Below are 21,999 nucleotides of genomic sequence, written 5' to 3' on the forward strand. Positions count from 1 at the left end.
GTATGGGATGGGGAAGCCTAGTACCTGATTGAACTAGGGCATGGCTTATACCCCTGCTGTCCCTGGAACGAGGTTCCCATGGTGCATCATGTGGGTGCAAGTGCGGCCACAGTACGACCAGAGGTCGGGACTGTGGAGTATTGCATGCCAAGGGAAGTTTGGACCTGACACGTGCCTGGGAATTGATGGGGACGGCCGACACAGGAAGCGACCCTTTGTGGTGCGCGGATGTCATGAGATTAGGTTCACCATGCATGGTTAAGAAACTCGAATCAATTCGTCTGTCTCTCATAGTTTGAGACTGCTTGATCGCTATGCTACACTGAGTAAAGATGGAACATGATGATGAGATGAACTCGATGCTTGTTCTACACATTGTTGTTGGAAGCTATGTTTGTTTAGCATAAGTTGCCAATGTAGACTGGTTAATGAACTTAGGATCTGGGCTAAAATATTGAAAGTAAGGACCCACTATAGTCGCTTTTGGCAAAACAAACCCCTCAGCCAAAGAGCCTTGCATGTCTAGATGTTGGTGGAGTAGTTCCCCACTACTCGGTTAAGTCTTGTTGAGCTTAGCAGCTCAGCCTTGCTTGTGGCATCTCTTTCAGGTGAAGTTGAAGCTACTGAGTTTGCTGCTGTTGGCATTTGGATGCCCTAGCTTCCTCCTGGGTGGACGGTCAAGTGGGATCCTTCCTCGGATGGCGGGGAGTGGGATCACTGATGTCCTGTTTGGCCTCACCAGGGACATTCGACCCCGGCGCTAGCTACCGCTATGTTCGTCTTCCGTTGTGTTTAAACCTTGTAAAACTCTGATTTCAAACCAGTGTGTAATAAACGGTTGAACTAATTATTTGATTTGTTGTATTCTCTGGACCGCTCACCTTCGTGTGAGCTATGCTAACCCGGTCCTGTTTAAGTGGTTAAATTGGATGAAATCCGACAGATCATCGAGTTAACTTGGTTAAAGCATGTGATTCACGTGTTAGGTGACTTAACCGTGCTTTAGCTAAGTTAATCCGAGGTGTTCCGCCACAGCTGGTACCAGAGCAGGTTTAGCAGGACAGAGAACACAATAGGTCATAAACACTTTCTTTTTAAATAAAATTTGCAAGAAAGGTGTTGAAAAATCTCGTACGGTCATTAAGGATGACCTTAGTACGAGAGGCCCTAGGGGATTTTGGGGTATTTTAGGTGGCTATTACTTATTGGTTATTTTGCTAACCTCCAGCACTTCGCCACGTGTATCATACGTGTGCCGAGTTCCGCATCACAAGTATGCGAGGGTTGATAGGGAGTTCTATTCAAAGGACCCTATCATCGCGGTTGTTTCGCCCACATTTATCATACGTGCGCAGGTTCCGTATGTTAACTCATGTGAAGGGTGGTATGGTTTGATTCCAACGAGCTGTCTGCCAGCCTTCAGTGGTAGTCTGACTCCTCCATTGGGTCGGATGAAAACGTGCCAAAAGAGGTCAGCCAAGCCATAGACGCTGCACTGGTTGGACGTCGGACACAGCAAGCCGTGCACAAACAACCTGCCTTCAAGTCATAGCAGTCGAGTAGCAAAAGGAAGAAGATGGCCGGCAAGAAGAAGGAGAAAGTTGTCTCGAGCGCAACCTCCATGGCGAGGTCGGCTAGCGATGCGGACGAGGAGTCTGACACGCCGAGCCCTCCCACGAAGAAGACAAAGTCCGAGCTCCTTGAGATGACCGCAGCCGATGCGGAGCGTGTCAAGGAAGCATTGAAGGCGAAGATCCACGGGGGGTCCAGCAAAGATGCATCAACACTACCAGCGCCCCTACGCCCAAAGTTTCAGGTGAAGAAGAAGAGCACCATGTAAGTGCGGTCTGCTTATACTGTCTGTCTTGTGGTTATTGTTGCCGCCTATTTTGCTTGAATGACAACTCGCATCGACAATGCAGGACTGTCGTGCTAAATGTCGAATCTAGCGTGCAGTTGTCTGAGTGCTTAGCCCAGACCGAGGGGATGAGCAACCGCACCGTGGAACAGCCGCCACCTCCGGAGGCCGGTGCTGATAAATAAGGTCGTGCTGGAGAAGTTGTGCCAACTCTACCGCCGCAACAAGGCGCAGCCAACTCCAGTGCTGCAGATGTAGACATGATCGACTCCGGGGTCAAGTAGGTAATTGATGAGGGAGCCAGAGCTGAGCCTCACCAGGAAGAGCTTCCCAGTGATGATCTGCCGCCGGAGAGGTCCATCGAGGACGCTAACATCGGCGTGCAAGGTGGAGATGATGTTGATACTTTGAACTTCTCCGAGCCACGCTTTGTTGGGGACGCAGCGATAGACCAGAAAGCTCTTGCCGAGCTACGACAGTCTTCCTTGAAGATTACCAAGTTTTTGAATGTAAGTCTACCAACCTAGCCGGAGAACTTGTATCTGAAATCCATTTTCTTTGTCAAGCCCTGAATTTTAGGATGTGTGCAGGGTCTAGCCGAGCATGCACAAAAGAGGGCAGACACGATCCACCAAGCCAAGCACTACCGCTTGAAGGCAGTGCGCCTTGAGGACGACCTCAAGAAGGCCAAGGAGGATGCCGTGCGGAAAGACCTGGACCACACCCTGAAGGAAGAGGTTCTCACTTCGCACCTGAGAGGTACGTTATGCCGACCTGTTGAATCGTGTTCGTCCTTGAGGCCTTGGTGTTGATGTAGACCTATCGGATGAGCAGATGCCACGGTGAGGGAGCAAAGCCTCAAGCAGCACCTTAAGGAGTGCGAGGATTCCAATGTGCACCTTCAGAAAGAGCATGATGTGATGGTCCATCGTGAGTATACCATATCGCAGAAGCTAACTTATGAAGCCAACGTGTGAAAGGAAACTGAGTGCTGCTTAGAGGCTGTTGTACATAGTCTTTAGCATGACCAACATGTGATTGTAGGCTTGGAAGTGGAGCTGGAGGATCTTCGCAAGGCGTCCAGCTATGTGATGGACATGGTCCAATTAGAGGTCGACCTAACCGCAGCAACGCGGTTGATCGATCGTCTTAAGGTCGCACCTGGTCGGCTAAAGGCGTTGTTGAAGGACACCGCGGTGGAGAGCGTCAAGAATATCTTCGCGCTATTGGCGACACACTTCCTGCGGCTTCTCTTGGAGCGTGCTGCAATAGGAGTCACGGCCGACTTCAATTCTGATTTGCTTCAAGAACTGGTTGACTAGTACCACGATGTAGTGGAGAACATTATCAATGACTTAGACTTGTAAGATAAAACTTTGTGGTCTATTAAATTGTATGACAGGTTATCTGATGTAATTGATTTAATCGCATGTGGAGAAAGGAGCTCCATCCCTCCCTTGGTACATATGATAGGACAACGTGCAGCTGAGGCCTGTATCTGCTAAGCACCTAGCCTTGCCTGACCAGCGTCTTGCTGAGAGCGAATCTCGAGCTTGTAGGAGGGGTGAACTCAAGGTTGTCTAGGTTTCGCGGGCTAGGATGCCAACCACACGCGTTAGTCATATTGGCTTGACAGGGGGAAGAGAACAACGCGAGACCCGAAGGTCGGTGCCTGCGGGAAGCCACCGAGCTTCAGAGCGAGTGGTCTGTCAAACAGGTTAGACAACTCCCGAGCATCAAGAACAACTCAAACATAGGAACAGTAAGGTGGTACATACGCATAGAACCTAAGAGGCTTTATTTGACTTCTTTGATGATGAATCAGCCCTCCCAGGGAGCGGCCAACTTGTGCATGTCCTTGGTGGACTGGATCCGGCAAAGCAACAAATCACCAACATTGAAGGAGCGTTCTCTGACATTCCGACCGTGGTAGTGCTATATTTGTTGCTCGTGGCGTGCATGCTGGATCAGGGTCGCCATGCGATGCTTTTCAAGGCTGTCGATGTCGACCCACCAACTTGTTTTTGCCTCGCCTTCCTCATAGTATTGGATGTGTGGGGCGCCAAAGACCACGTCGGATGACAGGATGGCCTCTGAGCCGTACACCATGAAGAAAGGGGTGTAGCCGGTAGCCCAGCTCTTCTGGGTTCGTAGGCCCTAGATGACATGGGGTAGTTCGTGTAGCCACTTGGTGGTGTACTTGGACGCGTTGTCAAAGATGCAAAACTTAAGGGACTGTAGGACCATCCCATTCTCGTGTTTGACCTAACCGTTGCAGCGTGGGTGCGCTACTGAGGAGTAGTACACATCGATGAGGTTATCCTATCAAAAGTCCCATAATTCGGAGCCTGTGAACTACTTGCCAAAGTCAGTGACGATCCTATTTGGCACTCCAAAGCGGTGTGTAATTTCCTCCATAAACTGAGCGGCTTTAGCCGACTCGATGCTGGTGATAGCCTTGATCTCAATTCACTTGGTGAATTTGTCAACTGCCACAAAGATATGGGTGTAGCCGCCCGGAGCGGTCTTGAAGGGTCCAACCATGTCCAGCCCCTAGCATGCGAAGGGCTAGAATGGTGGGATGGTGCGCAGGGCTTGGGTTGGTATATGTTGCTGCTTGGAGAAGAATTGACACCCTTTACACCTTTGGACGAGCTCCTTTGCATTGGCTACCGTTATTAACCAATAGAAATAAGAGCGGAGCGCCTTGCTGACCAAAGTGCTCGAGGTGGCGTGGTTCCCGCATGTTCCCGAGTGAATCTCGTGAAGGAGGTCGATACCCTCGTTGCGCAGAATGCACTTCATCAAGATACCTATGGATGTAGCCTTTCTGTAGAGCTACTTGCCGATGACGACATAGTTTGCACTGCGTCGAGCTAATTTTTTGTGTTCTATTTTGTCCTCTGGAGCCATTTGGTCGGTGATCAAGGCTATGAACAGGGCGCGCTAGTCTTCTTCTATCTCAGTCATCATGACGTTAGTGGGAGTTGGGGCACCAGCGCTGCCCCAGTCCGGGTCCAGAACCTTGATGGATAGTTTCCAGAGATCTTGTACAAAGACGCCAGCCAAAACCTACGCACGCTTGGAGCCGAGCTTGGACAGGACATCGGCAGCGATGTTGTGGTCCCGGGGGACATGGTGGAACTCAAGACCATCGAAGTGGGTCTGAAGTTTTCAGATTTCTGCACAGTAAGTGTCCATAGACTCCTTGGTGTAGTCCCAGTTCCTTTTTACTTGCTCGATGACGACCTTGGAGTCGCCGTACGCAAGGATGCGCTTGATCCCAAGGGAAACAGCAATGCATAGGCCGTGGGTGAGAGCTTCGTACTCGGCGCCCTTGTTGGTGGCCTTGTAGTGAATATGGAGCACATACCTGAGCTGCTCACCTTTGGAGGGATATGAATAGGACCCCTGCGCCGACTCCTTTGAGGTTGAGGGTGCCGTCAAAGTACATAGTCCAGTGTTCTGGCCTCTCAAGAGAGGGCGACTTCTAGATCTCCGTCCACTCGGCCACGAAGTCAGCCAGGATCTACGACTTGATCACATGACGTGGGTAGAAATCGAGGTCAAACTTGCCGAGCTCCATGGACCACTTGACAACTCGGCCGTTGACATCCCTATTGTGAAGGATTTCGCTGATGGGGTACGATGATACTACCCAGATCTTGTGCGCCTGGAAGTAGTAGCGCCACTTTCTAGAGGAAATCAGAACTGTGTAGAGCAATTTCTGAACCTGAGTGTAGCAGATCTTGGAGTCGTTGAGGACCTCGCTAATGTAGTACACCGGCCGCTGCAACATGTGGGCATAGTCGGGCACTTCGCATTCCACAACTAGCACGGTGCTGACAACATGCGTCGTTGCGGAAATGTACAGGTAAGGCGTTTCGTGGTCGGCCGGGGCCGTCATGATGAGAGGAGTGGTGAGAAAAGCTTTGAGCTCTTTGAGTGCCTTGCTGGCCTCGTCGTCCCACTCGAATTTGTCTGCCTTTTTGAGCAGCTTGAAGAAGGGCAGACCCTTTTCGCTGAGTTTGCTGATGACGTGGCTAAGGGCCGCCATCAGGCCAGTAAGCTTCATGATGTCTTTCTTGTTGGATAGTTTTTGCCATATTTTTGATTGCGTCCACCTTGACGGGGTTGGCTTCGATGCCGTGCTGGCTGACCATGAAGCCCAGGAGCTTTCCAGACGGGACACCGAAGACGCACTTGCCCGGGTTGAGTTTCCAATGATAGGCTCGGAGGTTGTTGAAGGTCTCCGCAAGGTCGACTATGAAGCTTTCCACATCCTTTGTCTTGACAACCACATCATCGACGTAGGCCTCGATGTTCCTGTAGATGCCAACCACCATCATCGGCGCTAGCATTTTTCAACCCAAAGGTTACGGTGTTGTACCAATAGATGCCGAAGGGCGTTATGAATGCCGTCCTGTCTTGGTCGGCAAGATTGAGGGTGATTTGGTGATAGCCTGAGTAGCAGTCAAGGAAGCTCCCAGCCGTCGAGTCTACGACTTGGTCGATGCATGGAAGAGGGAAGGGGTCCTTAGGTCAGTACTTGTTGACGTCAGTGTAATCAATACACATTCTCCATTCGCTGGTTTTCTTTTTTACAAGGACTGGATTTGCCAACCAGTTAGGATGCTTACATTCACGGATGAATCCGGTGGCTAAAAGCTTATTAAGTTCTACCCTAATGGCCTCCTTGCGATCTTGGGTGAAGTGGTGAAGCTTTTGCTTGACCGGTCTTGCAGTCTTGCTCAAGTCCAAAGAGTGCTCAGCCAGCTCCTACGGGATGTTGAGCATATAAGATGGCTTCCACACGAATATGTCCGAGTTTTTTCGGAGAAAACTGGTGAGCGTGAGTTCCTATTTAGCAAAGAGGTTGGACCCTAGGAGGGTCATCTTGGTCGGGTCTTCCAGGCCGAGGCAGAGCTTCCTAACCTTAGGGTTAGGTTGCAGCGTTGTGGGCGTCAGCTCCTCTCTGGGATCGTGAGCTGGTCCTTATCCATCTTCTGGACCTCGGCAACCATGGCGGTGGCCTTGGTTGAGTACTCCAGGGCTTCAACGAGCTGCACCGCCTCTGTGTCGTACTTGGACGAAGTCTCGACATCGTCGTAGATGGAGAGGATACCGTTTGGTGTCAGCATCTTTAGGACAAGGTAGGTGTGATGCGGGATCGCCATAAACCTCGCTAGCATGGGCCTGCCAAAGATGGCATGGTAGGAAATCTTGAAGTTAGCCACCTCAAACGTGAGGTACTCCGTGCACCGTTGGCTTGCATGCCAAAGGTGACGGGCAAAACAACTCGGCCAATCGGATAGGATCCTTTGCTGGGGACAATGTCATAGAAAGGTTCTTCACAAAGATGGAACCGCTCGAAGTTGAAGTCCATGCGCTTCAAGGTCTCGGTGAAGATGATGTTGAGGCCAGTGCCACCATCGATCAACACCTTAGGGAGTAGGGCCCGGTCTATGGTTGGGCAGACCACCAGCGGGTAGGACCCGGGATCTGGAATGTTGACCCAATGATCTTCTCTGGAGAAGGTTATGGGCTGCTCTGACCAGCGCAGATACTGGACTAGCTGTATGGAGACAAAGTGCACCTCTCGCTGGTGCAGCTTCCGCTTGCAGTTGCTGCAGAAAGCCTTGGGGCTGCCCATGATGATGTTGACCTGCCGTTCCAGTCACTAGAATTCCCCGTTCTGGTCGGCGCCGGGCCGGTGGGCGTCTGGGTATGGCTGGTTGCGGCGCTCCTCTTGGTGCTAGTCATTGCGGTCGTCGCATTGGCGGTTGTCGCGGTCATCGCGGTTGTCACGACGGTGGTTGCGATCGTCGTGGTAGCAGTCGTCGCGGCGACGGTCATCATGATCGTTGCGGTCATCGCAATGGCAGTAGTCGCGACGGTTATCGTCCCTGTGGTAGTCGTTGCGGCGGGGCCGCTTGTACTCCATCGGGGCGCTGAGCTCTTTCTTGAGGACTATGCAGCCCCGAAGATTATGACGTGCATCCTTGTGGAAAGTGCACAGAGCGTTCAGGGTGTAGTTGAACTCTTCCCGGAGGAAGATGGCCGGTCAGGCCGGGTCAGCTTCAGCGGGGAGGACCTCAGGGGCCCTTTTTCGAAATCGGGAGGATTCCAGCCGCGCTTGGTGTTCATCATGGGTCGGCTGGTCATGGTCGTTATTCTTGTGCTGCTTGTTGTCCTGGAATTGTACTTGCGCCGCCTCCTTGATGTCAGCCTGGATGTTGACAACCTGCATCATCTGCCCGATCATCTTGGGGGTAGCTTCATACAATTTACAGAACATATTGCAGTTCGTGAGACTAGATCGAAAGTACATGATGATGTCATGGTCCTCAACGCCAGCTAGCCTGTTGTGGTTCTCGAAGAAGTGGTTGGTGTACTCGTGGATAGATTCATTCTTTCGCTGGCGGACTTGGCCAAGGTTCTCCGTGTTACCAGGTCGGCTATATGTAGCTTGGTAGTTCTCAAAGAAAGCTCTAGCGAGCTGACCCCAGCTATCAATGCTGTTAGGTAGGAGGTTTTCCAGCCATAGGAGCGAGGTGGGACCCATCACCATTGGGAAGTAGGCGGCCATCTGGTCGTAGGTGCCGTGGGCGGCTTTCACCACGGTGTTGTACGTCTTGAGCCAGATGGTAGGGTCGGAGCGACCATCATACTTTTCATTGATGGCTGGCTTGAACGAGGCCGGCCACTCAACAGCCCAAAGACGAGGAGTGAAGGCGGTAAAGCCGTCGATCGCCGTGTTGTTGTCGTCGTCGAGGTTGTATACAACAGGTGGAGCCCTGGGGCACCTGTAGTTGTCGCGCTAAGGCGGTGCGTAGGCGTCTTCAAGTGCGCTGTACATGCGGTCGTAGTCGGCGCGACGACTCACCTCATCTTCTAGCGGCGGTCCTCGCTTTCCACGTCACAGTTGAGTCCAGGAACATCGTAGTCGCGGTCATACTCGGTGCGGCGGTGAAGCTCGGCCTCCTCCCGCTCCTCGTGATAGTTGTTAAGGTCGGGGCGGAGGTCGCAACGGTCATGTAGGTCATGCAGTTCTTCGCGGAGATCACATTGCCAACCTGTTCTACCATGGTCCTCACCATCGCCTCTCCTGCCGCCGCGGCGGTTGTTATGGTTGTCGTTGTTGGCGGGTTACTCCACCTCTTATTCATGAACTGGATCCAGCTAATCTCCCGCGCGGTTGTCACCTCGGTGGGGTCGGAACTGCTATGCCTGGATCGGCTCTGGGAGAGGCGGGTAGCAGTGGACCGGGAGTGTGCGGACCTACGGTGGGTCCGCTACTTGATCTGTGTGTTGGTGAAGCGGAGACGCGCCCGACTCCGCTGCAGTTGCTCCGAGTCTGAAAGGTTTTCCAAGTCAGCGAAAACAGCCACCAGGTTGGCTGGGGTGTGGTGAAGATGTTCTAGCCGGCCTGCTCGAGGTCGGCTTGTAGATTGCACGCGCGCACAGGGCGCCTGCGCCTATCCCGAGCACCGTCCTGGTCGGCGTTGTTACCATCGTTGCACGGTGGTTGGCGCTAGTCGCCTACTGCCTCCACGTTAGTAGCAGGTTGCTGCTGGGCGTTGGCTTGCTCCTGTTGGCGCCGTACCGCATGATCCTGGATCCTAGCGTTGTGGCCTTCTTCCTGAGAAGAAGTTTCGCCATCCCTGGGTGGCTCATCAGCGGACACCATGAAAGCTTCGCGATCTAGAGTGGAGGAGTTGCTCTCGTTGTTGCTTCCATAGAGATTCAGCGTCAAGACAATGCGGGGGACTTGGAACTCGCCACAGTTTGGAAACTGGGCGGGTGCGGGTGGGTCTCCAGATTGGATCTGGAAGGACTACACGAGTTTGGCGGAATACACAGCTGCCGAGTTCCATAGACCGAATGGGACGCGGGAAGGACCCTGCGCCGACCTTGTTGAGCGTAGCGCCACCTCAGAGAGATCAATGCATTCAGCAATTGTGTTGCTGATGCGATCTAGCCCCATGATCAGGTCAGAGGGCGTGGATGGGCAGGTCCTGCAAGGATGTGTGGAACCCTCTCGGAGAGAGAGATCGCCGACCTGCTGGGCAAGCGGCGTGATGATTCTTGGATGGAGAACTTGCTCCGCTAGAGTAGATCCGATGGATGCTGAGCTAGCGGCTGGCGTCGAGTCGACGGAAGAGGTGGTGGAGTCAGAGTCCACGAGCATGCTCCCGAAGCGGAGTCGGATCGGGTTGGCGAGGAAGTTATTCATGCTCTCGAGTAAAACAACGCCCGGGGGGATGCATCGAGCTCGCTAGGGAGGATCTCACAATCACCCCTACTTGGTGCGCCAACTATTGGATTTATAAGCCCAGCAGTCCACCAGGGAGTTACCCAAGTGGTTGATTTGTAGGTAGAGGTGATTGTGAAACCAAGAACTTGAAAGTGATCATGAGAACACGAGGGACACAAGGGTTTTAGACAGGTTCAGGCCTCCATAGAGTAATACCCTACGTCCTGTATGCTTGGTGGCTTGTATTGCTTGAGAAATTCGATGCCCTCGGGAGGCTTCCTTGTCCACCTTATATAGGCTGACGATCTAGGGTTACAAGTCAGTTTGAATTTAATCTACCTGATAGTTACATGGAAGGTAATCTGAGTCAGACTACAATACGTGTACCGCAATATCCGGGGTGATTTGAATCGCCCGACCTTCTTAACTTGTGCTCCAAGTATCTTCATATTCTTGACCCACACATCCTGGTCGAGCGGGCCCACTTGTTTGGTCTGGCTAGTATCCTGGTCGGTGGGGACCCATGGGTTACCTATATCCCTCATGCTGCAAAAGAACTCGGACACCCGACTAGTGACCTCTTCCTGGGTAACCTTAAGTTGTACCTCCCGGGTTGGATCCAATGGACCCGAGTACTCGTACGTCGGATGGACCCTGTCCTTGATCGGCCACGTCAACCTTTGGCAAAAATTGATACTCATAGCTTCTGCTGTGAGCCCACGCCCCTTCAACTCGGCAGTCTCCTTCAACAGCTGCTCCACCTGGACCATCTCCTTGGAGGTCGGCTAGTTTGACCACTCCGGCCTTGTCACGGGTGCGAACTCGAGGTGGGGTGGAAGCTCGGGTTTCTGGTTGGCGATGATAAACCACTCCATGTGCCACCCCTTGTTTGTGTCATTCAGTTGGAGATCAAAATAGTCGAGGACCCTCTTGGGGCGCAGTGAACATCCACAACCGCCAATCACTCTCATCTTCCCCTTCATTGTCACAACTTTCAGTGGGAGGGGGGATTCCAAGAAATGCCTCACAGAGATGGATAAAAATGGCGATGTCCAGGATTGAGTTAGGGTTGAGATGCACTAACTCAATCTTGTAGTAGTCGAGCTGTCCACGGAAGAAATCTTCAGCGGGGATCCCAAATCCTCGCTCGAAAAATGTTGCGAAGACAACAGCCTCGGTCCGGTCCTCAGAGGGGAATTCTTGGCCCGCGGTTGCCTTCCACTCTAGCAGCGTCTTGGGGCCAAGAAGGCCACACTCCACAAGGGCCTAGATCTTCTCTTCCATCATCACGGACTTCACCTAATACGTCGATGGATGTGGTGCTTGCTCCACCACCATCTCTTTGGTCTCCACTCCTCGAGGTGCAGATCGGATGTAGGTGGGTCTCTTGGCTCGCATGTGACGTGAAATGGCGGCGCGGCGGTGGCGGCTGGCGTTTTTGGGTGAAAGGTGGAGGACGTGGCCTGAGGCCGCGGTGATGCGACCTAGGGTGCGTGGATGCGGCGGCAATGGCGTTGGCGGTGGCGGTGTTTGGGGGCAAGAGGAGTGGAAATGAAAAGGAAATGGCACCCCTTCAGCTTTTGAAGGAGTTGACGGTGTAAACCTAGCAACGGAATCTGCGGATCCCCCTTTACAGCACACGCGGTGGATGGAATCTGCAGGTTTTCCGTTAAGTCTCACGGCGTGCGTCCGTGGCTCTGCTAGTCCTCGCGCTCGGGGGCTGGACATCTATTTCCGGTCGGCGTGCCTCCTGGACTCTGCCAGTCCTCGTGCTCAGGGGCTGGGCGCCTATTTCAGGTTGGCCTGCCTCCTCAGCTCCACCAGTCCTCACGCTCGGGAGCTGAACGCCTATTTTTGGTTGGCGTGCCTACTTAGCTCCGCCAGTCCTCGCGCTTGGGGGCTAGGTGCCTATTTCAGGTCGGTGTGTCTCCTTGGCTCTGCCAGTCCTCACGCTTAGGGGCTGGGCGTCTATTTTAGGTCGGCGTGCCTCCTTAGCTCTGCGACTCCTAGCGCTTGGGGGCTAGGCGTCTATTTCCGATCGACGTGCCTACTTAGCTCCGCCAATCCTCGCGCTCGTTGGTTGGGCGTCTATTTTCGACGTGCCTCCTTGGCTCCGCCAGTCCTCGCGCTTGGGGGTTGGGCGCCTATTTCAGGTCAGCATGTCTTCTTGGCTCTGCCAGTCCTCGCGCTCGGGGGCTAGGTGCCTATTTTAGGTCGGCATGCCTCCTTGGTTCCGCCAGCCCTCGCGCTCGGGGGTTAGGCACCTATTTCAAGTTGGCGTGCCTCCTAGGCTTTGCCAGTCCTCGCGCTCGGGGGCTAGGCACCTCATTTTGGTGACCAACGATACAACTACTCGGTGCTTTATAATATTTCTTGACCCTTGGACCGAATACTCTAATCGCTTCAAAGCTCAGAGGCTACTCCACATGGAACGCGTCTTGCGACGCCCTCCATGTGCTTCCCTTCAATCTCCGGGATGCTTGACATCCTGAAGCTCAGCAATTGTTTGCGTCACGCGCATTTGGCAATACGCTTGCTCAAAACACAATATTTTCTTCTTTTTTGAGCACTGCGCAGCCTCTCCATTATTATGACGAAATCGCAACTTCAACCGAGTTAACTACAAGCTTCGTTGTGCATCCGTCAGGCTCCTATTTGACTTCACATTGCTTGGGGGCTTGACGGATAAGGGTACCCACGGGTCCCCACCGACCAGGATACTGGCCGACCTGACAAGTGGGTCCTGCCCGACCATGACATGCGGGGCAAGGCGTGAAGTTCCGTGAAGTACAAGTTTGGAGGCCGGGCAAACTGATTCAGCTCGGATATCACGAGATACTTGTTGTAAACCGACTCAGATTGATTTCCTTATAACAATCGACTAGGATTAGATCCTATCTGACTTGTAACCCTAGGTCGTCAGCCTATATAAGGCGGCTAGGGGCACCCCACCCCACAAGGGCACTTTAACTCTTCGTACCTACGATCATCAATACAATTCACCAGAACACAGGACGTAGGGAGTTACTCTCCGGAGACCCAAACCTGTCTAAACCTTGCATCGCTGTGTTACCATTCGAGTTCTGGGTCTTAGAATCTCCCCCGCCTGCAAATCTACCACTTGGGTAACCCCCTAGTGGACTACCAGTCACTAAATCTGACAACGAGTGATTGAGAGAAAAGGCAGGGAGGCGACGGGAGATGATAGAGATCATGCGGTCTCCGCTAGCATACGAATCTCAAGCACTGGAAGATCATTCCAATGTTTTCTTTCGTAAGATAGATAGGATCTCCAAGAAAAATAATCGTAGACTGGTTGGACCCTTGGGCTCCTCATGGTACTGTTGCTGGTGGGAAAGGAAAAAGTCCTTTCGACATCCCTCAACTATCAATGTAATCCGATTTTAGTCCTCCAACAGCAAAACCAAATGTTTTATACCCTCAACTATCCAATACCGTGCAAATCACGTCCCCGCTAGTTTTTCACTGGTTTTGACGCTGAATTTGCATGACGTGGCATGGGCCCATATATCAGGCAACTATCGAGGAGTGAAGCTTAACTTCTTGAGCTGATAGTTCATTGGACCGGTCAGTCGAGCCACCAGTGCCTAGGACCGCACACCGGTCTCATTATGACAGTGACGACCCTAGTTGTGGCGGGCATGACCAAGATGGAATGCTTCTTGACCACCGCCTGCACGCTGCTCAACCTCTAGGTAGGTAGCTTTTACTACCACCGCCATGGCTCCTAGCACGATGATGACGACTTCATGTCGCTGTAGTTCATCGAAGGGCGTACTGCGTCAAGACGGAGTGGTCGACGGTGGTGCCGCTAGGTTGGATCTCATTGCACTCCAGCGCCGGCGAAGAAGCGAACAATCCTGAAGGGAGTGACGAGCAAGCTCCATCCCACCGGATCCCGGGGAGCAAGATCTCCGTGACCCCACCGTCGCCGCGAGAAGCTCCAACCTTACTGCAGCAAGGAGCTTGGGAGCCACCACCGCCGCCCTGAGCTTGGGCCTCGCCCCGTCCGTGAGGAGCTCCAGCCTTGCCGGCCCCAAGGAGCTCGAGAGCCGTTGCCATCGCCACCGCCGAGATGAGGGAGAGATGGGAGATGAACGATTGATATGTGGGTCCACCACCACATGTCACTGACATGTGAGCCCCAGTTGCCACGTCATGTAAAACAACCACCAAAAACAGCAAGGGATGCGATTGGCACAGTATTGAAAAGTTTGGAGTGTAAGATATCTGGTTTTGTAGATGGAGGAATAAAATTGAACGACGCCGATAGTTGAGGGACGTTGAAACGACTTTTTCCGGTGGGAAAAGAACCGTGAAGGCTCAAATCGGCTAGCCCGTGGTGGACGCTCTGTAGCGTGCTAGCAGCTATGCATATGGGCCAAGATAGGCTCAGGCGCGCACGGAATAATCAAGTTTGGGCTGAATTCGCGCCACTAGCCCACGCGAATTCGCTGCAGCAGGACCTCCAGAAACCCCCCGCCCTCCGCGTGTCCACCGCACTGCGCCTGCGCCCACGGGGAACCGCCCACCAGTCAGTCTATCCACTGCGCCCCTGCTCCCACTCCCCCACCTTCTCCGAGATGCCGCCCCTCCCCTCCACCGCCGCGGCGGCGGCGGAGCTGCCTCGCCTCCGCCTCCGCCTCCGCATCCCGCTGCTACCTCTCCCTCTACCGCCTCTCGCGCCCCGCCACCACTGCCCCCACCCCCTCGTGCCCCTCCGCCGCCACCACCACCCTTCCCCGCACCCGCGCCTCCTCCCGCTGGCGGCCGCGCTCCCTCCCCCACCCCCCGAGGAGCTGCTCCCCTCGCAGGCCACGGGGCTCGTCGCGGCGTCGCAGGCCAACTTCATGCGCGTCATCGTGGACGCCGCGGCCCCGGGGCTGGAGCACCACCGCGGCTCCGACCTGCTCTGCGTCGTCCGCGCCCTGCTTAAGAAGATTCGCCGCCGCGTCCTCGTCGGGGACCGCGTCCTCGTTGGCGCCGTCGACTGGACCGACCGCCGCGGGATGATCGAGGACGTCTTCGAGCGGAGGTCCGAGGTCGCCGACCCGCCCGTCGCTAACGTCGACCGCCTCGTCGTGCTCTTCTCCCTCGACCAGCCACGCCCCGAGCCCGCCACACTCACCAGGTTCCTCGTCGAGGCCGAGTCCACGGGGATTCCATTCGTGCTCGTCTTCAACAAGGTCGAGCTCGTCGACGAACAGGTACCATTTCAACCGGTGCCCCGTGTGGCTATTCACTCGGATAGTTGCTCAACTGAGTGGCGAATCTAGGATTTTAGGTCAAGGTATGCATCCAAAAAAATGATACACAATTCGGTAAATCCATTTACCAATTCGGTAATAAGGTTTAAATTCATGGATAAAGTAGAAACCATATCCATTAAATACAATATAAATAGTTTCAAAGCCAAACTGATAATTGAAATATATGCATAGAGTACCAGAGACTTACAACGTTACTATAATGACGTTTTTATTCGACGCTTCCGAAGGGACATAAATGTCTCAATTATATCATCTTCATCAACTTCAAAGAAAATATCTCGCTCAATAAAAGTGACTAGACAATCATCCAAAAGACTATCTCCCATCTTATTTCGTAACTTTGTTTTCACTAAAACCATTGCAGAAAACACCCTTTCAACACTTGCTGTTGCCACAGGTAGAAGCAATACCAATTTAAGAAGCTCATAGACCATATCATACACTTTATGCCTCTTTGTTTGGACAAGCTTAAATGAGAGGTCAACAATATTGTCTAGACCTTTGAATCTATCATCCTTCCTGATGTCATCAATATAATTATCTAGCTGCAATTCAAGTCTGAGCAAATTATTATTTGAGAAGTCCTTTGGGTAGAACTTAGCTAGTCTGCGTAGCTTCTGTGCATCAAAAGACTCAAATGAATTAGAAGGATTGAAGGCTGCCATACAAGACATCAACTCCATGTTAATCTCATCAAACCGATTATCAAGTTCTTGACTTATTTGATCAATGACGCCAATATATACTTCTCTTCTAAAGTGGTCATCATTGGTTTGCTTTCGAGCACGAGATTTCCTTGCTGATTTTCCATAAGGAACATAATCACCATCCATAGCAGGAACATCAACACCATGTTTATCACAAAATGAGGTGACCCTCTCAAGAAAATTATCCCAGCCATTTGACCTCAATTCTTGCATTCTTTTCTTTGCCACATTAACAAGTGATACTGCATTAAGAATGTCTTGCTCCCTTCTTTGCAAACACTCAGATAACTCATTTGTGTATCCAAGAATAATATACATTAAGTGTGCAAAGAAAACAAACTCAAAGGTCTCAAATGCTCCCGTCACAAAATGTATTTTGGTCCAATCATCCTTATATGTCGAATCATCCCCAAGATCAACCAGTACATCGTGGATTGATTCATACATAGTAATGATGCTGCATATGGTTTTGTAATGAGATCCCCATCGAGTATCTCCAGGTCTAGGCAAACCCATCTCTTGATGTAATCCAGTTCCAGATTCAATTTCACCACAGTCAAGTGCTTTCTTGACATTCTCAAGCCTTGCATTTCTAAGCATGTCATGGCGCTTACAAGAAACTCCAACAATATTCAACAAGATAGATACTTGATAAAAAAAGAAGCTACAATCAGTATTTCCTTTAGCAACAGCAACAAGAACCAATTGGAGTTGATGAGCAAAACAATAAATATAATAAGCAGAAGGTGATTCTTGCATGATCAATGTTTTCAACCCTTTAATATCTCCTTTCATGTTGCTAGCCCCATCATATCCTTGACCACGGATTTGAGTCAAACTCAAGCCATGACTTAAAAGTAAAGCTTCAATTGCATTCTTCAGTGATAAAGAGGTAGTATCATCTACATGAACAACTCCAATAAAATGCTCACATGGCCTTCCCAATTTATCAACATAACGCAAGCAAAGAGCTAGTTGTTCTTTATGTGATATATCACTAGACTCATCAGCTAAAATTGCATAAGGCTCATCACCAAGTTCTTCAATTATTTTCTTTCTAGTTTCTAGGGCACAACAGTGAATAATTTGCTTTTGTATGTCTGGGCTAGTTAAGGTACAGTTACCTGGAGCATTCTCCAAAACATACTTATTCACTTCTTCACTATTTCCGGCAAGAAATTTCAAAAGTTCAATGAAGTTCCCTCTGTTGCTAGATTCTTTACTTTCATCATGTCCACGAAACGCCAACCCTTGATGCAAAAGAAACTTGATACACCTAAGTGAATAAGTCAACCTTTTCTTATAAAGTCGAAGATCCTCATCACTCCACTTCTGAATATTATAATCAATTGCTACCTTGGGATTTGTAAAGCCAATATATCTCTCTTGAGCTGCGATATGTGACTTGGAACCCAAATGTTTGAGAAGTGCCTTCTCTCCTATATACCAATTATTCCAGCCATCAACAGTAAATGCCTCTGACCCTGTGCCCTTCTTGAACAAGTAGCATATAAAGCAAAATACAGCATCCTTTTTAATACTATATTCAATCCATTCATGATTGTACATCCAACAATAATTGAATTGACGATTTATTCCTGAAATCTTTGTTTTCGAAAAATCATGTGCAAAAGGCTTGAATGGACCTTTAGTAATATATGCTCTTCGAATTGCATCTTGATCATTAGTAGGATAACTAAGAATGGGACGTCTTTCACCTGGATCTTGTGGAAGGCGATTGATGTCATAAACTGGTGGCACAGAAGACGGCTGCGGTGGTGGCGGTGGTGGTGGCGCTAGGATATGAGTTTCAATTTCCTCAACTACTCTCTCACGAGTTTGCTCTTCCACCACAGGTACAACCGGATCAGAAGAACGATTAGAAGTAGTAGCAGCTGTTGCTGCCTTCCTCTTTGCTTCATGCTTCTGAAAAAGAGATGCAATGTTCCCGTCTCTCTTCATAACTGTTTAAATATTACAAAGAACACAACACCAAACAATTAAATAAATTGTGCTTGTACACGATTGAACTGACACAAGTGATTATGGATCACTCACATGATACGACTATACGAGTCCAGAACAAAAGATCAATCTAGATCGACTTTTCTGTAGGGTAAAATCCTCCACCTTGTTGCGTGCTAGATGAATCTATAATTTAGGGCTAAGCAATTAGTAATTAAATCATACACGAATAAAGATGTTTTTATAAAAGCCAAAGAACGTAGAACAAATAATTCACCAGATGCCAGTGTTTCTCGAGATCTTGAACGATTATTGGCCTGCGCCCTGCTGCTGGATGCCTGGACTGGCCGCTGGCTCGCTGCTGCCTGCTTCCGGCTGGCAATCGACTAAGTAGTATTGCCGTCGTGTGATGGCGTCTCCGTCTCGTCTCTCCGTCTCAGCAGTCGGCGGTCTGCAGATTCCGGGTAGGGCACGCTGTACGCCGCCCCGCAAGCCGCACAAGAGACAAAGCCGAACTGCCGTGTGCTGGAGACCTGGAGTCCGTTGCGTGAGGAGGTCGCAATCCGTGTGGGCCGCGTGGGCCTGACGGTGGAATCGCAAGTCTGCACGAGTCGGCCTCCTCTGCTGTCCTGCAACCTGCTCTCTCGCTTCCATTTTCTTTTTTCTTTATATAAAATATGTATGTATAGTAATTACCTTGGTGGAAAAACAAGGTATGCTGCAGCATATGCAGCATACCCTGTAGCTCCGCCCCTGCAACTGACTGTGGATCAGATTGGCTGGACCGTAGCATAGCACATTGCATTGGAGATACGAATTGTGGGCTGTGAATAAGGATTTCCCTAGTTCATTTGACAATTTGCTGTGATGTGCTCGGTCAAGTGGGAACAGGGGAGAATGGTTTTGTAAAAAAAAAAAGGATGCCGAACAAATTTCAACCCCGATAATAGGGGTCAGCATTCCTGCTTTAAGGTGTTATTGGTGGCTCCTTTGTCAATCAAATAGTCAATAATGCCACTAATGTGCTCATATTAGACCTCCATAAAACTCATTAAGTTGATCCACCCTGTACACTGTAAATATGTTTGGGGACATTCTCCTTTAGATACAGAAAAGGTCACCTGTATATGCAGTAATGCTAAATGCTGACAGTATTCTCCAGCTTCAATCTGTCATGGGTAAAGACTTACAAATCCAAGCACATTACCTTTTATTGAACAATCAACTATCAGAGACTTGGTACACAATACGTACCTGAAGATATATCTATCGTTTAGAAACCCCATCATCGAGGTTGGTGTCCTGTATTTGGAGCTAACCTGGAGCTAGTAAAGCAAGCAAGGGCCATTCTACTTATGCATTCATGATTTTGTTTTCCTTGTCCATTATTCTGATCTGAACAAATAGCATGTCTGCATGTGCAGTTGCTCGACTTTCAGTGTTCTTCAATTGTAAATGTGTAATAAGATATGTAGATTATTGCATTCATTGCATGCACTCTTTATGTGTTCTGTTTTCTATATTATATGGTTGATTGGTATTCTTTTGCTTTTTGCTGCAGACAATAGCTTACTGGAGAGATAGGTTAAAGAGTTGGGGTTATGATCCACTCTTTCTAAGTGTTGATAAGCAATCTGGATTTACTGCTCTTGAAGAGATGTTGGAAGGACAAACAACTGTAGTTGTTGGTCCAAGTGGTGTTGGGAAGTCCAGTCTGATCAATGCTTTGAGGTGCAACCAGAACATATCAGAAGAAGATCCAATACATAAACTCCTTGAGCAGGTGATCTAGTCATTTCATCATTTATACTGTTAGAGTATATTAGGCAACTCTGGATATGGTTAGTTTAGGATTGATTGTAATCCCGGGATAACCTTCCTTATCTCTAGGAGAGGCTACTTGCCCTCCAAGCCATGTACTCCTATATAATCAGCCCATGGGGCTCAAGCAATACAACCCACGCATTATACACAATCGTACATATACCATTTGCATGATTAATTTTTTTAATCATTTTCTGAAACTTTGATTTGTTTTGTGGAAATTGGCCCTCTTTCATCACATAACTTCTTAGCAGTGGATGGTGAACGGCTTATTAGGTTAATATTGCATTGAACTAGTACATGTTATGTGGAATTGGAATCAAGTACTAATTCTTACTTGAGAAGACAGCATTTGTGATTGGCCTGTATTTGCAATTTACTTTGGTTTGAAGAACTGGTGGGACGAGACTTGCCAAAGATGTGCAATGTGGTCTGTTACTTGATATAGACATGTTCTTTGTTTTTCGAAAGCACTTTGCAATCTGAATATTGCTTGTGTTTCATGTCTTCTCTTTTCATTGTTACAAAGCTTCACAACATAGTGCTAGTAAAATATAGAATCTGTGTTGTTGAGGGTACTGATTTCTTTTTCTTGTGTGCATCATTCTCCAGAATAGTAAATGGTTTGGTGAACAACGTGTTGGAACTGTGTCCAAGAAAAGCGGTAAAGGAAAACACACAACACGCCATGTCTCATTGCTCCCTATACCTGGTCAAGGCTTCCTTGCTGATACACCTGGATTTAACCAGCCTAGCCTGATGAAAGTGACCAAAAAGAGCCTTGCGGAAACATTTCCTGAGGTTTGTTTTGCACTGTTCTTAATTTTGTTCTGTTTAATAAATTCTCAATTGCAGCGTCTGCGTACTCACAAGTCACAGCATGGTGTTGTGAAGGCTATATTTCTGTTTGTTATGTCGTTTTCTTACTAGTAATATTCATTGGGTAATCCAGATAAGAAAGATGCTGAAAGAGAATGAGCCCTCGAAATGCTTATTTAATGATTGTGTTCACCTTGGTGAGCGTGGATGTGTTGTGAAAGGTGACTGGGAAAGGTATCCATACTATCTCCAGATGCTTGATGAGATCAAAATTAGAGAAGAAATCCAGCTACGGACATTTGGAACAAAAAGAGAAGGTGATGTCAGGTATGCTACAAAGATGTCACTGTGAGCATTATCTTGTATGGTAGAGCCCTCTCCTGTAGTTGCATAGTTGTTAACTTTGTACCTGTGGAAAGTCAGTTTCCTAGAAAGTTTACTCCCATAAGCAAATATGCTGGCAACTTTGTAGGAGATGTTGCTTTCTTTTACTTTTCAAACTGGTGAACACTAAGACTGAATTATGGTAAATAAACAACCATCTCTGATACAATAAAACCTAGTGTTAGTAGGTATCTGTTGGTTCTTTCTGTAACTGACAATATAGTGTATCCATCTTGAATCAGGTACAAAACAGGTGTCATGGGAGTGAAGCAAGCAGAGCCTCGTCTTGAACTCAAGAAGCACAGGAGGGTGTCTAGAAAGAAGATTAACCAATCAATTCTTGATGAAATTGAGGATGACATTGATGACCGCGATGATGACTACCAGTTTGATGACGTCAAGCAGCGTTCTAGGAAACGATAATCGTCTTTCATCTGATGATCTAATGACTACACAAGTCTAATCATTGGCATGAAGGAATCTATGGGTGCTGTCATAGTTTGTTTGCGGTGCTGTACTGTGCCCTTGAGTGGTTGAGCTGATCACTGTAAATAGATGCACACTAGCAGTCTAGTGGGGAAACCGTAGACATTTGCACCTGACCCTTAATGTTGAGTGCTTTGTTTCCTGGCCCGTGGCAGAACAGTAAGACCAAAGTTTAGTTAACTTATCTCCCACGAATTGGTTTCATGCACTGCCATGTTGCTGGCGAGGTCAGTGGCATAGCCTTTAACCTAATTGTGATATGTGCTGTGCGCGTGTGGTTTACTCCATTAAAATGGCACACAGTGATTGTACATGGAAAGAATATATTTGATTGTAAGTTTGGATGAATGGATGGTACCGATGTGTGCATGAACAAATCGGAAACAAAATGTCAACACATAGATGTTT

At 49.5% G+C, this 21,999-nt stretch overlaps 2 protein-coding genes across 2 annotated transcripts; one reads left to right on the forward strand and one right to left on the reverse strand.

The window, feature by feature from the left end:
• The first annotated feature begins 14,673 nt into the window (after positions 1-14,673).
• LOC117864006 (small ribosomal subunit biogenesis GTPase RsgA 1, mitochondrial) lies at positions 14,674-21,939 on the forward strand. The gene is made up of 5 exons (XM_034747965.2): positions 14,674-15,343; positions 19,640-19,861; positions 20,515-20,703; positions 20,855-21,048; positions 21,348-21,939. Exons 1-5 carry the CDS (start codon positions 14,720-14,722, stop codon positions 21,526-21,528), a joined length of 1,410 nt encoding a protein of 469 aa, XP_034603856.1. The 5' UTR covers positions 14,674-14,719; the 3' UTR covers positions 21,529-21,939.
• Positions 15,111-18,138, reverse strand: LOC140223291 (uncharacterized). Its single transcript, XM_072294917.1, has one exon. It carries the CDS (start codon positions 18,073-18,075, stop codon positions 15,601-15,603), a length of 2,475 nt encoding a protein of 824 aa, XP_072151018.1. The 5' UTR covers positions 18,076-18,138; the 3' UTR covers positions 15,111-15,600.
• Positions 21,940-21,999: the final 60 nt, after the last annotated feature.

The sequence above is a fragment of the Setaria viridis genome, chromosome 7 (assembly GCF_005286985.2).
Source record: "Setaria viridis chromosome 7, Setaria_viridis_v4.0, whole genome shotgun sequence".
Taxonomy (NCBI): Eukaryota; Viridiplantae; Streptophyta; class Magnoliopsida; order Poales; family Poaceae; genus Setaria; species Setaria viridis.

Bases quoted from the DNA above. Each gene is read 5' to 3' on its own strand.
- LOC117864006 (XM_034747965.2), top strand. From the start codon at position 14,720: ATGCCGCCCCTCCCCTCCACCGCCGCGGCGGCGGCGGAGCTGCCTCGC. The intron at 20,704-20,854 runs GTTTGTTTTGCA...TGGGTAATCCAG, and splicing joins TTGCGGAAACATTTCCTGAG to ATAAGAAAGATGCTGAAAGA. The intron at 21,049-21,347 runs GTATGCTACAAA...ATCTTGAATCAG, and splicing joins AAAAGAGAAGGTGATGTCAG to GTACAAAACAGGTGTCATGG.
- LOC140223291 (XM_072294917.1), bottom strand. From the start codon at position 18,075: ATGAAGAGAGACGGGAACATTGCATCTCTTTTTCAGAAGCATGAAGCA.